Genomic DNA, 14,375 nt, shown 5'->3' with positions numbered 1-14,375 from the left:
TGGCTCCATCTGCTGGAAGGGAGGCAAAACCCAGCAGTCTGGACTGATCCGGGTACATTCAGGGAACACATGCTCTCACACACACACACATGTTCTCTCACCCAAATATGCATGTGCCTTTTCTCACACACACATACTCCCAGGCACATGCGCTCTCACACACAGCTGGGGGCTTCATTTTCTCTGCTGCCAGCAGCAGATGGGCTTCCTCCCTTCTTCGCCACCAGCAGGTTGGGCTCCACTGGCAGCCCAGTTGGCCTCCTCCCTTCATTGGCTGCTACTGGGTTGGTATCTAATGGCACACCACTGGGCCTTCTCAATTCTTTGGTCGCCGGCAGGCTGGGAGCTTTTCCAGCGATCCACTTCCCTTCATTGGCCACCGGTGAGTTGGGCTCTGCCAGCAGCCCGCTGGACTTTCTTTCTTCTTCAGTCACCGGTAGCCCACGGGGCCTTCCTTACTCTTGCCGCGGGGCTCTTCTGCTGCAGGCACGAACGTAAATCCTTATCTGGTGGCAAAGTGAGGTAGCTGCTGGAGGAGCGTTTTGAGGGGTACTTTTTGCTGCTCTAAAATTTTGCCTCCTGAAGCGGCTGCCTCACCCTACATCATTATAGAACCGCCCCTGGATGCAACCAAACCCTCAAGTCTTCTCCATCCCGGTCTATGCTAAGAGGATCATGAATGCTAGAAAAAAAATTCTCAGGACAGAGCCAGGTCTTGAAAATCTTTATTGAAAAGAATTTGCATATTATTAAAAAAAAGGCTTAAAACCCACAGTGTTAGTCAATTTCATGGTATCTGTGAGAAAACAGACAACAGTTTAAAAACCCAAGGTTTAGATTTTACCTAGGGATTTCTCCTCTCTGGCTACGGGAACAATATTTACTACACCTGGCCCCCAAAATTCTCTGCTTCTTTTCCAACCAAGTACAAGGATCTGGAACACTATTCCACAGGACCCAAAGTACTGTTCTCTGTGCTTTACCAGTGGGGGTGGGAGGCAAGAAAACACTAAAGGAAAAACTTCAACTATTGCAGCCAGGAAATTAAATAATAAAACAAAAAGATGTAATGGCCTGGGAAAGCTTCAATGAGAGCTGTGGGGCTGCAGCTTTCCCCAGAGGATGGAGCTGTGATCACTGAGGGGTCGATTTAAAAAAGTCCGCGCGTGCATCCATGTGCGCACATGGACACGCCAATTTTATAACGTGCGCCGGATTTTAAAAGTTGCATGCTAATGTGCGGGCGGCCCGCGACTCATGCATACAAGGGGGGGTGGGATTTTATAACCTACGTGCGGCGACGCAATCGGGCCTCCCCCAGTTCCCTCCCAGTCCGCACCAATTAAGGAGTGTACTGGGAGAGAACTTTTCTATCCCTAACCCTACTCTTCCTACATCTTCCCCTCTCCTCTCCTCCCCCTAACCTAACCCTACCTATTCCTAATTTTTTAATTTTGTTACTTACTGTTTCTCCAGAGCAGAAGTAATCTGCGCGCACCGGCCGACTGCCAGCACGTGCGTCCCCGGCCGGCCCTTCTGCATGTACCGGTGTTTACGCGCATGGCCGGGCCTATAAAAAATGTGTGCAGTGCGCGTAAACCCCAGTTTTTAATGTGCGTAGCCCTTTGAAAATGTACTTGTGAATGTCTCAGGTCCTGCTCCTGGGACGGCTGCAATGAGTGCTGAGGGACTGGGGTTTTTCTCTCTTGGATAGAGCAGTGATCACTGAATGCTGTCTCTGGCTCAGCTCTTGTAGGAACTGCTGACTTTTTCACCACTGGATGCAGCAGCAGGTCAATGAACATTTGTTCTTAGGTCGCACAAACTCTCATGAGACTGTTCCCCCTGTCCCCACTTCCTCCCCTCCCCAACCTGACATCTTTCCCTGCATTTTTGGGTTCTCTAGCTCTTTCATCCTTGCTGTAATCAACATTACAAAAAGCATGCAAATAGAATTAATTTGATTTGCAAATTCTAGATTTATATATATATATATATATATATATATATTTCTCTCTACTATAGCACTAAGATTTTTAAAATGAGGAAACACAAAAAACCCAGAAGCCTGGAGATAGCACCCCAGCCTGAGGCCCTGCTGTAATAAGACATGAGTGCTGGACTTCAGAGTCCAGAAATACAGGAAGCTAATGGTATGATAATACATAGGAAAATTAGGTTCTTACCTTTGCTAATTTTCATTCCAGTAGTACCATGGATCAGTCCAGACAGCTGGGTTATGCCTCCCCTCCAGCAGATGGAGTCAGAGAGAAAACTGAAAGCACCCCCTAGATATACTGGTGTGCCTCCTGCGGTCCTTCAGTATATGTGATATCAAAGCAGAAGCACTACACACAAAGTCCTTCCGCAAAAAATTTTTTTTTTTTTTTTTTTTTAAACAGTGACCAGATCAAGTAGCCACGTCCTTGAAACAGGTAAAAAAACCAGAAACAACAAACAGGACACCACAAGTGTACAACAAGAACGCTATAAAATAGCAACCGGCCCCATGACACTGAGGCGACCGACACAAGACAGAAAACTGCAATGAAAACGACAGACTACGAGCGGACTCCCAGAAGCACCAAGGGCGGGCGTCTGGACTGATCCATGGTACTACTGGAATGAAAATTAGCAAAGGTAAGAACCTAATTTTCCTTTCCCAGTACGTACCAGGATCAGTCCAGACAGCTGGGATGTACCCGAGCCGCCTTAACTGGGGTGGGACCCTGAGAGTCCCGCTCGAATCACACTGCTCCCAAAGGACTCTGCAGGAGGTCCCCGGACATCCAGGCGATAATGCCTGGAAAAAGTATGCCAAGATTTCCATGTGGCCGCCCTGCATATCTCTTGGCACGAAACCAAGTGATTCTCTGCCCATGAAGTCGCTTGAGAACGCAGAGAATGAGCCTTAAGTCCAGCGGGAACAGGCTTACCACAGCCAACATACGTGGACGCAATAGCACTTTTCAACCAGCGTGCAATCGTAGCTTTGGACGCTTGAAGACCCTTCCTGGGTCCACTCCACAACACGAAAAGGTGATCTGACTTTCTAAAGTCATTCGTAACCTCCAAATAGCGTAAGAGAATCCGACGGACATCCAAACGCCTCAAGTCCCGACCCTGAGCAGACTGTAGGTCCTCGTCCGAAAAGGAAGGTAATTCCACCGTTTGGTTGACATGAAACGTGGAAACCACCTTAGGTAGGAAGGAAGGAACAGTTCGTAGGGAAACCCCGGACGCCGAAATGCGCAAAAACGGTTCCCTGCAAGAGAGAGCCTGAAGCTCCGACACCCGACGAGCCGAGGAAATGGCGACAAGGAAAACAGTCTTAAGGGTGAGATCCTTCAAAGAAGCCGCCTTAAGAGGTTCAAACGGAGCCACACACAAACCGCGGAGTACCAAGTTCAAGTTCCAAGACGGACAGGGAAGCCTGACGGGAGGACGCAAGTTTCTAACCCCTCGCAAAAAACGAGCCACATCTGGATGACTCGCAAGGGAAGAACCTTCGACCTTACCCCTCAAGCAGCCCAAAGCCGCCACCTGAACTCGAAGCGAATTATACGCCAACCCCTTCTTCAATCCATCCTGTAAGAACATAAGGATATCCGCCACTGACGAACGTCTGGCCGACGTACCTGCCGTGTCACACCAATCATGGAAAATCTTCCAAACCCTCGCGTAGGCGAGAGTAGTGGAAGATCGACGCGCCCGAAGGAGAGTAGACACCACCGCGTCCGAATAACCTCTCTTCTTCAACCGCTTCCTCTCAAAAGCCAAGCCGCCAGACAAAAACGATCCGCCAGATCGAAAAATACTGGACCCTGCCGAAGGAGATTGGGAAGATGACCGAGACGCAGTGGGCCGTCGACTGCCAAGTTGACCAGATCCGCGAACCACGGGCGCCGCGGCCATTCCGGAGCCACGAGAATCACCGGACCGTGATGGGACTCTATGCGCCTTAGCACTTTCCCCACCAGCGGCCACGGAGGGAACACATAAAGAAGAATGTGACGAGGCCACGGAAGGGCTAGCGCGTCCACCCCTTCTGACGCGTGCTCCCTTCTCCGACTGAAGAAGCGGGCCGCCTTTGCATTTTGACGAGTCGCCATGAGGTCTAAGCGCGGAGTCCCCCAACGCCGCGCGATGAGAGCCATCGCTTCCAACGAGATCTCCCATTCGCCTGGATCTAGGTGCTGCCGGCTGAGATAATCCGCTTGAACGTTGTCCACGCCGGCAATGTGGGTGGCCGCGAGACGCTCTATGTGCCTTTCCGCCCAGGACATCAACAGCGCCGCCTCGGACGCTACTGCTTGGCTTTTCGTGCCGCCTTGTCGATTTATGTACGCCACTGTGGTCGCATTGTCCGACAGAACTCTTACTGCTCGTCCGCGTACCAGCGGAAGGAGACAACGCAAGGCCAGGCGGACCGCTCTGGTCTCCAAGCGGTTTATGGACCAAGTCGCCTGGAGTGCTGACCAGGTGCCCTGGACTGCACGGGACTGGCAGACCGCACCCCAGCCCGACAGGCTGGCGTCCGTCGTCACCACCAACCAAAACGGGGGTTCGAGGTCCACCCCCTGTAGGAGATTGGCCGGAATCAACCACCAAGAGAGACTGGAGCGAGCCAGCTCCGGCAAAGGCAACTCCATCCCGTACTCCTCCGAGCGGGGATCCCAGCGAGATAGAAGCGCTCTTTGTAATGGACGCATATGCGCAAAAGCCCATTGTACCATTTCCATAGTAGACACCATATGACCAATGACTTGTAAATAATCCCAGACCGTGGGAATCTCGAGCTCTAACAGGCGCCGTACCTGAGTCATGAGATTGAGCATGCGTTGTTGCGGAAGAAAAACCTTGCCCCTCAAGGTGTCGAACCGAGCTCCCAGGAACTCCAGCTGTTGGGTTGGTTCGAGCTTGCTCTTCGCGAAGTTGACTACCCAACCCAACCTCTGCAGCTGGCGCACCACTAAGGAGACCGCCCGGGTGCATGCCTCGTGCGACTTCGCTCGAATGAGCCAATCGTCGAGATAGGGGTGTACCAGGACGCCTTGCCGGCGGCGGGAAGCCGCTACCACCACGAGAACTTTGGTGAACACTCTCGGCGCGGTGGCCAACCCGAAGGGGAGGGCGCAAAACTGGTAGTGGTCCCCCATCACCATGAACCTCAAGTACCTTTGATGCCGTTCTCTTATGCCGATGTGCAGATAGGCCTCTGTCAGATCCAAAGAAGCCAAGAATTCTCCCTTGTGGACGGCCGCAATAACAGACCGGAGGGTCTCCATCCGGAAGCGGGGCACTCGCAACGCCTTGTTTACTCCCTTGAGATCCAGAATGGGTCGGAAGGTGCCCTCCTTCTTGGGCACCAGGAAGTATATGGAATACCGACCCGTCCTGAGCTGGTCCCCGGGAACCGGAACCACCGCCCCCAGAGCCTGTAGATGGGCGACCGTTTGAGCTATAGCTACCTGCTTTTCTACGGGCCCGCACGGCGAAACCAGGAAGAGATCCCGGAGGGGACGTACAAAATCCAACTCGTAGCCGTACCGAACCACGTCGAGGACCCATTGATCCGAAGTAATTGCGGCCCACTCCTCCCAGAACCGGGACAACCGACCTCCGATAACGGGCACGGAGGAGTGGGCCCGCGCACCTTCATTGCGCGGGCTTAATGGCAGGAAAGCCTTGGGAAGAGCCTCCACGTAGAGGCCTCCTGCCACGAAAGGAAGAAGAAGACCAGGCCTGGGATCTCGTCGCCGGCTGCCGTTGGGAGAAGGAACCTCCTCTTCCCCCACGGAAACGCCTTTGTCCACGAAAGCGAGCCCTGGCGTTACCAAACGCCCGAGGTTGCCGAGGCTTATCCTCCGGCAGCTTGTAAACCTTGTTGTCACCCAGATCCTTAATGAGCTGGTCCAGCTCGTCGCCGAACAGCAACTTGCCCTTAAAGGGAAAGGAACCTAACCTCGCCTTGGAGGTGGCATCCGCCGACCAACGACGGAGCCACAGCAACCTCCTGGCTGAGACTGCCGAGGACATAATACGAGCCGATGTGCGCAACAAGTCATACAAGGCATCCGCTGTATAAGCGACCGCCGCTTCAACACAATTCGCCTGTTCAGCCTCACCCGGAGGTAGCTCCTGCATGGTCAGCAGCTGCTGAACCCAGCGGAGGTTGGCCCTCTGTACAAGGCTGCTGCAAGCCGCCGCTCGGACCCCCAGTGCCGCCACATCAAAAATACGCTTTAATAAGACCTCAAGCTTGCGGTCTTGGAGGTCCTTCAGCGCTATACCCCCCGTCACGGGGATAGTCGTATGCTTGACCACAGCCGTGACAGCCGAATCTACCGCGGGTGTCTTCAACAGTTCCAGAGAATCCTTAGGTAAGGGATATAGCTTTTCCATGGCTCGATTCACGCGCAGGGAAGCCTCTGGCAGTTCCCATTCTTTCGAGACAATCTGCAGCACCTTGTGATGAAAGGGAAAAGTCTGAGGGGGGGCCCGAAGCCCCGCCATCGCGATATCCCCCGTGGACGAGTCCGCCTCTTGAGGCGGCGTCGTTAATTCCAGCTCCTGCAGCACGTGGAGAATAAGGGCACTTAACTCCTCCTTGGCAAACAAACGGAGCACCTGAGGGTCATCCCCCTCTACGGACCCCTGCTCGTCCGTTGTTAACAAATCCGGAGCCCCCGGGGACTCTGGAGCGGCCCCTGTATCGCTCAGGCCCTCAGCTCCCCCCCCCCCGCGGGCGGGGAGCCGGAACCCCGGCAGACCCCACCCCCGGTGGACTCCCCTGAGGTAGGGGAGACTTTTTGGGCACCTTCGGGGGAGGGGGCACCTCCAGCTCGCAGCCGGACTCAGCCTGTAAAAATGCCTTGTGCATTAAAAGCACAAACTCCGCCGAAAAAGGCACTGACCTTTTAACACCTTTCTTCGGGGCATCCGCTGAGGGGGGGCCTCGAGGCGACCCCACATCGGGCGGAGAGCGCGAGCTGCGGGCGTCCGGCGAGGGGGGAGGGGAGTTCTCCCCCTCCGAAGCTGAAAAATCCTCCTGCCGCGTGGCCAAGATGGCCGCCGCACTCCTCCCCGAGGGAGGAGGGGCCGCAGACCGGCTGCCTGAGGCGCTGCTTTGCCGCGACGCAGAGGGGCGAGGAGAGCGGCTGCGGGCAGCGCTCGGCCCCCCCGAGGGTCCCTCGCCCCCGGGAAGACATCGAGGGCAGAGACCCTCGCGGGAGAGTCGCGCCCCCGCCTCCCCACGTCTGGCAATCCGAGGATCGCGGCATCCTAGGAGAGAGCCCTGAAGCGACGGCGAAAAATGGCGCCAAAAATAAAAAAAACCAACCCTGGTGAGCTAACTCGCGCCGGGTGGACTAGCCACCCCCTCCGGGGTCCGAAAAGGGCACGGGCAGGCGTTTGGTTCGGGGTTAAGCAGGGGAGCTCACTGCCTGTCCCCAACAGGGCTTAAGTGACTCTTCAGACTGAATTTTTTTTTTTTTTTTTTTATTTTAACCCCCTTCAGGGCCAAATCCCTGGTATGGGGGGGGAGGGTGACCGGCCCACCGGTAAACTCTCCCCCAGCCCTACGGACACTCTATCCCGGGAAGAAGAGGAGGGTATGACCCTCCGAGCCTGCCCCACACTTAACCACTAAACTCGCAGCGCAAGACAATTTACAAAGACAAACAGGCAGACAGAGGACAGAAAAGACGAACCAATTGATCTTGTCCCTTGTCTCTTTTTTTTTTTTTTTTTTTTTTACAGTACCAAGAACACTGACCAGACCAGAACCGCAGGTTATGCCTCTCAATCTGCTGGAGTCAGAGAATATACTGAAGGACCGCAGGAGGCACACCAGTATATCTAGGGGGTGCTTTCAGTTTTCTCTCTGACTCCATCTGCTGGAGGGGAGGCATAACCCAGCTGTCTGGACTGATCCTGGTACGTACTGGGAACGGGAATTAAATAATAAAAAAGCAAACTGAGCCAAAAAACGTGTATCCAAAAGTAGGCTTAGAATATTCAAAACATGGTTTATGCACATTGTAGTGTGCAGAAGACATGATTTGTACCCAGACAACAAGAGTTAGGGACTCAAAACATATTTTGGGGCCGATGCAATACCGCGTGCTAGCCACAACACGGCTTAACACACGATTGGATGCAGGTTTCCGACATGCGTCCATAACTCCTGTTCCAATATGGGGTTTAGCATGTCCAAATCACCGCATAACTAATAGCACTCATCACATGTAAATTCATGTAGATGAAGCTATTAGCTAATCCCCGCGATCCAATACATTTTCCGCAAGGTCAATGGACCCTTGCAACGTGGCAAATTTTATGCCAGCCCAGGGCTGGCGTAAAAGTTTACCACTCTCAAGGGCGCATTGAAAAAAAAAATAAATCCTGTTTTTTATGAGTCCTCCTAATAGTACAGTCACAATACTAAGTAGGAGGAACCAAATAAAGCAGTATTTAGTTTAAAAAAAAAAAAAAAAGTTTGAAAATAAAATTTTTTGAAAAACAAAATTCTGAACTCCCAACACACCCACAAGATACACAGCCCAGGCCACATATAGGGTTGTGTCTATGCCGGTAATGGGAGAAAATAGACATTCGCAGATTGAGCGTCCGTTTTCCCAACCCGCTTCACGGTCACCTCTCCTGTGCGCCTGATGCTGAGGAGGTGCTAGGGACGCACATTTTTCCCTAGCATCTCCATTGTAGTGCAACCCCTCATGTAAATATTGGATCGTGCACCCAGGAGAGGTAGTTGGGTGCGCATTAGGAAAAGGGACGCTTGGCAATGAGTATCTGTTTTCTGTGCACAATTATTGCATCGGCCCCTTAATGCACATAAAACTCGATGTGACACAAGAAAGAAAGAAGACCATAAGAAATAAATGCCAAATACAGGACCCCCACCCCCAAACCATGAACCCCAGGTTCAATCCCCAGAAACTTTACTCCACCAGCATCAAGAAAACCAGAGTTAAGCCTCTGCGCCTCGCTGCATGGGGGAGGTATAGCTAATGCCCGATTTGCACGGAGGAGCACTCATTTTTGGAGACATTTGTACACTGAACTCCTTGTTTAAAAATGGAGCAAAGTTGTATGCGCCTACTGCACCTGCTTACAGTGGAACCTCAGTCAAGTTTCACAGGATGCCCCTGGGAGGTTCCTGAATGACAGGACGATCTTGGGGGAACTTGCTCATTGTCTCTGACTGTACCAACTCAAAAAACTGGACAGGACGCAGGAGTGAAATTAAGTCGCCCACAACCATTTAAAAATGACTCAGTGACTACCTAGCAGCTTGACCAGCTGACACTCAGGTTTTTCTCCATTTGCTTTGTGGTTTTTTTTGCTTCCTCCCCTCCATTGAAATCAAACTTTTCCTACAAGTATGTATTTTAAAACTTCAAACCCATATGCAAAATAACATGTCAAATAATTCCACCTCCTGACCAGAATTAAATGCCCAGGGTTAACTGTGCCAGGAGGTCACAGCAAGCTGGAAAGCTGACGTTTCTGTTTGAAGCAGTGGAAGACAGGAGCATTTTTGCCTCTCAGTTCGCAGGACCCTTTCTTGTGGCAGATCTTGGGAGAGGAGCATCTGTTCAGAGAAAGGGCTTGTGACCTGCGAACCACCACTGCATCATGCCCTGGAGTCGACCGTGGAGCCTCTTCTCATCCTCAGACAATTACAGTACACCTGCCAGGCAGACACCATAATGATGACGGTAAGGAGTCCACACAGGCTTCTGCGCTGACCCCTGTGGTGATGAGGAAGGACCAGGGATGGCAAGGGGACAGTCAGGAGAGATGGGGAGGGAGGGGAGTGCCGGGTTGCGCTGGTGCCATGGAGGAGGCAGACGGGGACTTTACAGATTTACAATCCACCCTTCTCATCCTGGATGTCCAGCTCCTCCTGCCGCTATCTGTGGGGCTGGAAGTGATGATGCAGGGACTCTGCCTGGGATTTCAGCTTCTGAAACTCCTCCTGAATAAAGTCTGTGATTGCCTTCCGCATTTCCACCTGCAAGGGAGGTGGGGGAGGGGAGACATGAAAAGAGATGGTCACAACCAAACTCGTGCTAAAGAATGGTGTCTCACATGCCCGTACATAGACGCACACCAAGCTGGGGGTGAGGTCCCCTCACAGACATGTTAAAGTCGAAGGGGGAGACGCGGATTAGGAGGCTCCTTACCGTAGATCTGTTTTCCGATCTGAGGCATTCCAGCAAAGGCGACACACTGAATGGATTTCCAATCAGAATGGTGATTTTCTGCAAAAAAAAAAAAAAAAAAGAACAGGTTAGTGGACAGGAAAGAAAGCTCAGCACACAGAGAGCAGAAGCAAGTCTGCAGACTTTCACTGAGATGTTCAAACTCCCAGTTCAACTCACAGCACAACAAATAGGTGGAAGAGATCTCTAGAGGCAACAGAACTCAAGAGAGGAGGTGGTGAGACCGAGAAGCATCCAGGAGAATGAGGACTACATCGTTGAAATGCTTATCAAGACATCTAAGATGGAGAACTCAGGCAGATTTAGTGGTGAAACTGAACCACAAGATGACAGCTGGGCCCACATTACTATGGCTACTAGACCCTAGGCTCCAATTTCCCTTAAACTGAAGAACCGGTATGCAGCCCTGGAAATGGATATAACATCCCATGAGGAAGAGGAACCAAAACATGCAAACCCCAAAGATGCAGCTACAACCAGCACTGCACCTAGGAGGCAGAAGGGTAGGGATGATTGGGACTCATTTCTGAGAGGCATGGAAGCATCCATCTGCCGAACAGACATCTTGTCCCGGGATGTGTGCTGTCTGCCAGGAGCCAAAATCCAAGACATTACAGAAAGATTGCCGAAATCCACAAGCCTACTATCCACTCTCTGATGCTGCTCATCCATGCTAGCACAAATTATACTGCTAGGTACTAAGCAGATTGTATCAAAAGTGACATCATGGCTCTGGGAGAGAGGGTAAAGCAGCTAGGTGGACATGTGGTATTCTCTTCAATCTTCCCAGATAAGGATAAAGGCCCAGGCAGGGAAACATATTCTAGAGATAAATGAATGGCTGCGTAGATGGTGTCCATGAGAGGGTTTTGGCTTCCTGGACCATGGGATGATGTTTCAAGGATTGCTGAGCAGGAATGGGATACACTTGTCAATGAAGGAGTGCAGCATCTTTCAACACAGAATGGCAGTTCTACTGAGGAGGGCTTTAAACTAGAATCATCAGGGATAGATGAACAAAACTCCAAGGTAAGTAAAGCATTACATACTTGTATAGAAATGGGAAAAAAGGGCAATATTTGAAAAGCTATATACACTAATGCTCACAGTATGGGGAATAACATCCCAGATCTGGAGGCAGTCATGGAAGAAGCTGATTTAGATATAGTAGCTGTCACAGAGAAATGGTACATGGAAAGCCATGACTGGATGATAATTATACTGAGCTACAATCTATTCAGGATAGACAGGGTAGGAAGAAAGGGAGAAGGTGTAGTGTGTATGTGTGTATATATGTATGTATATATATATATATATATATATATATATATATAAACTATTAAATCAACAGAACTGCAGGGTTTATAAGGTAAGGCGGAGGCACTGTGGGTTAATATTAAACCAATATGGATGATCCATTTCCTCCTTCCAGATTCCCTCTTTCCAGATCATTATATACAGACCTCCAGCACAGACAGAAGAAATTACGAAAGATTTAATGGAGGATATTCACAGGATTGCTATGAAAGAGGAAATGCTTCTGCTAGGAGACTTCAATAGGAAAATTAGTTCTTACCTGTTAATTTTCATTCCTGTAGTACCACGGATCAGTCCAGACCATGGGTTGAGCCTCCTGTCCAGCAGATGGAAATAGACTAAAACTGAAAAGGGTATCCTATATCAGGACAGAGCCTACCCTGCAGCCCTTCAGTATAACCATTGTCAAAGCAGATAATAACTAAGATAACCCCGAAAATAGATCAAGCAAGTAAACACGACTCAAATGAGTAACAAACGAAACAATTATCAACGAGGAATGGACTCTGTAGAATAGTGCTCTTGCCTATCCTTGGTCATCAATACATGCTTCCAGTGTCCTTAAGAGAATGACAGGTGATATACATCCAGAGACCTGTAGGAAAAACTTCGAGCGGACGGCAGAAAAGAAAGAAACCAGGGAAGGGCGTCTGGACTGATCCGTGGTACTACAGGAATGAAAATTAACAGGTAAGAACTAATTTTCCTTTCCCTGTACGTACCCGGATCAATCCAGACTGTGGGATGTACCAAAGCTTCCCTAAACCGGGTGGGACCGAGACAGTCCCGCTCGAAGCACCTGCCGCCCAAAAGAACCAAAGACCGGTGCATGCACATCTAGACGGTAATGCTGAGCAAAGGTATGCAGGGATGTCCATGTAGCGGTCCTGCAGATTTCTTGTGGAGAGACCGGCTGACTCTCCGCCCACGAAGTAGCCTGAGAACGCAAAGAGTTAGCCTTCAAGCCCTCAGGAACTGTCCGGCCTTGGGAAAGATAAGCCGAGGCAATCGCTTCCTTCAACACCGAGCAATAGTAGTCCTAGAAGCCTGTTTTCCTCTATTTGGACCACTCGAGAGGACAAAAAGATGATCGGAGATTCGAAACTCATTGGTGACTTGAAGATAACGGAGTAACACACGTTTCACATCAAGGTGGCGAAGATCGCCCCCATCGGGACCTGCAACGTCCTCAGCAGAGAATGCAGGAAGCTCCACCAACTGATTAACATGGAAGGAAGAAACGACCTTCGGCAAAAAAGAAGGAACAGTCTTGAAGGAGACTTCCAAATCCGAAAAACGCAGAAAGGGCTCCCGACAGGACAGCGCTTGAATCTCCGAAACCCGACGAGCGGAACAAATAGAAACTAAGAAAACTGCCTTAAGCGTAAGATCCTTTAGAGTAGCCCATCGGAGAGGTTCGAATGGAGCCCCACAGAGAGCCCGGAGGACTAAATTGAGATTCCAGGATGGACAAGTGGGACGGACGGTGGGCCTCAAAGGTTTGGCGCCCTTTAAGAACCGAGCAAAGTCCGGGTGAGACGCCAAGGTGTGCCCTTCAACTCAACCGAGAAGAGAACCGAGAGCGGACACTTGGACGCACAACGAATTGAAGGAAAGACCCCTGAAGAGGCCTTTCTGAAGAAAGGAAAGAACCAAGGAGACCAGTGCCGAATGCGCCGAGACACCCGATTCAGAACTGGCATTCTCAAAGACTTTCCAAACGCGAACATAACCCAAAGAAGTAGATAGCTAACGTGCCCTCAGGAGAGTGGTAATCACCTCCTCCTTATAGCCTTTACACCTCAGACGTCTCCGTTCAAAAGCCAGGCCGCTAGAAAAAAGCGATCTGCCTGGTCGAAAAATACGGGACCCTGTCGAAGCAGATGAGGAAGATGGCCGAGACGAAGAGGGCCGTCCGACGCCAGGTTGACCAGATCCGCGAACCACGACCTGCAGGGCCATTCGGGTGCCACCAGGATGACCGGCCCCCCGTGAAGTTCTATCCTTTGGAGCACTTTTCCCACAAGAGGCCACAGAGGAAACACATAGAGGAGGACGTCCAAGGGCCAGGGGAGAGCGAGAGCATCCACTCCCTCCGAACTGTGTTCCCTCCAACGGCTGTAGAACCTGTTGGCTTTGGAATTGCGCAAGGTCGCCATGAGGTCTAGGTGCAGGGAACCCCACCTGCTGATGATCAATCCGTTTGCTTCGTCCGAGAACTCCCACTCTCCCGGATCGAGATGCTGGCGACTGAGGAAGTCGGCTTGTACATTCTCCTTGCCCGCTATGTGGGAGGCCGTCAGGCAATCCAGGTGACGCTCCACCCAGGCAAGGAGCCGGCTGGCTTCCAGGGCCACCAGGCGACTCCGAATGCCCCCCTGTCAGTTGATATAAGCTACTGTCATGGAGTTGTCAGAGGGGACCCTCACCGGCTTGTCCCGGAGCAGGGGCAAAAACTCCTGTAGAGCCAGTCGAACCACCTGGGCTTCCAGCCGATTGATGTGCCAATGGGATTGGACTGGAGACCAGTATTCCTGCGTGGTCTGAGACTGACGGACTGCTCCCCAGCCGGAGAGACGGGCATCCATAGTGACTATGATCCACTGTGGAGTCTGAAGAGGCATTCCCCTCAGAAGATGTGGAAGCGAAAGCCATCACTGTATGTCGGCGATGATAGAGGCCGAAAGCGGAAGAACCATTTGAAACTGTTCCGACGCCATCTGCCAGCGGGATAGCAAACCTCTCTGTAACGGTTGCATATGCGCAAAGGCCCAGGGGACTAGGTCGATGGTGGAGGCCATAGTCCCC

At 51.4% G+C, this 14,375-nt stretch overlaps 1 protein-coding gene across 2 annotated transcripts in view; it reads right to left on the bottom strand.

Moving 5' to 3' along the window:
• Positions 1 to 7,483: 7,483 nt before the first annotated feature.
• The window catches only part of TAZ (tafazzin), a 55,157-nt gene continuing 48,265 nt past the window's right edge, over positions 7,484 to 14,375 (bottom strand). For both annotated transcript variants that reach the window (XM_029610237.1, XM_029610229.1), the window contains exons 10-11: positions 10,212 to 10,289; positions 7,484 to 10,039 (exon numbers count right to left, since the gene is read on the bottom strand). In XM_029610237.1, coding sequence (XP_029466097.1) covers positions 9,938 to 10,039; positions 10,212 to 10,289 — 180 coding nt within the window. In that variant the 3' untranslated portion in view covers positions 7,484 to 9,937. The remainder of the gene's footprint in view (positions 10,040 to 10,211; positions 10,290 to 14,375) is intronic.

Source organism: Rhinatrema bivittatum, chromosome 1, assembly GCF_901001135.1.
Source record: "Rhinatrema bivittatum chromosome 1, aRhiBiv1.1, whole genome shotgun sequence".
NCBI classification, from domain to species: Eukaryota; Metazoa; Chordata; class Amphibia; order Gymnophiona; family Rhinatrematidae; genus Rhinatrema; species Rhinatrema bivittatum.
This window is presented reverse-complemented; position numbering and strand designations above follow the sequence as displayed.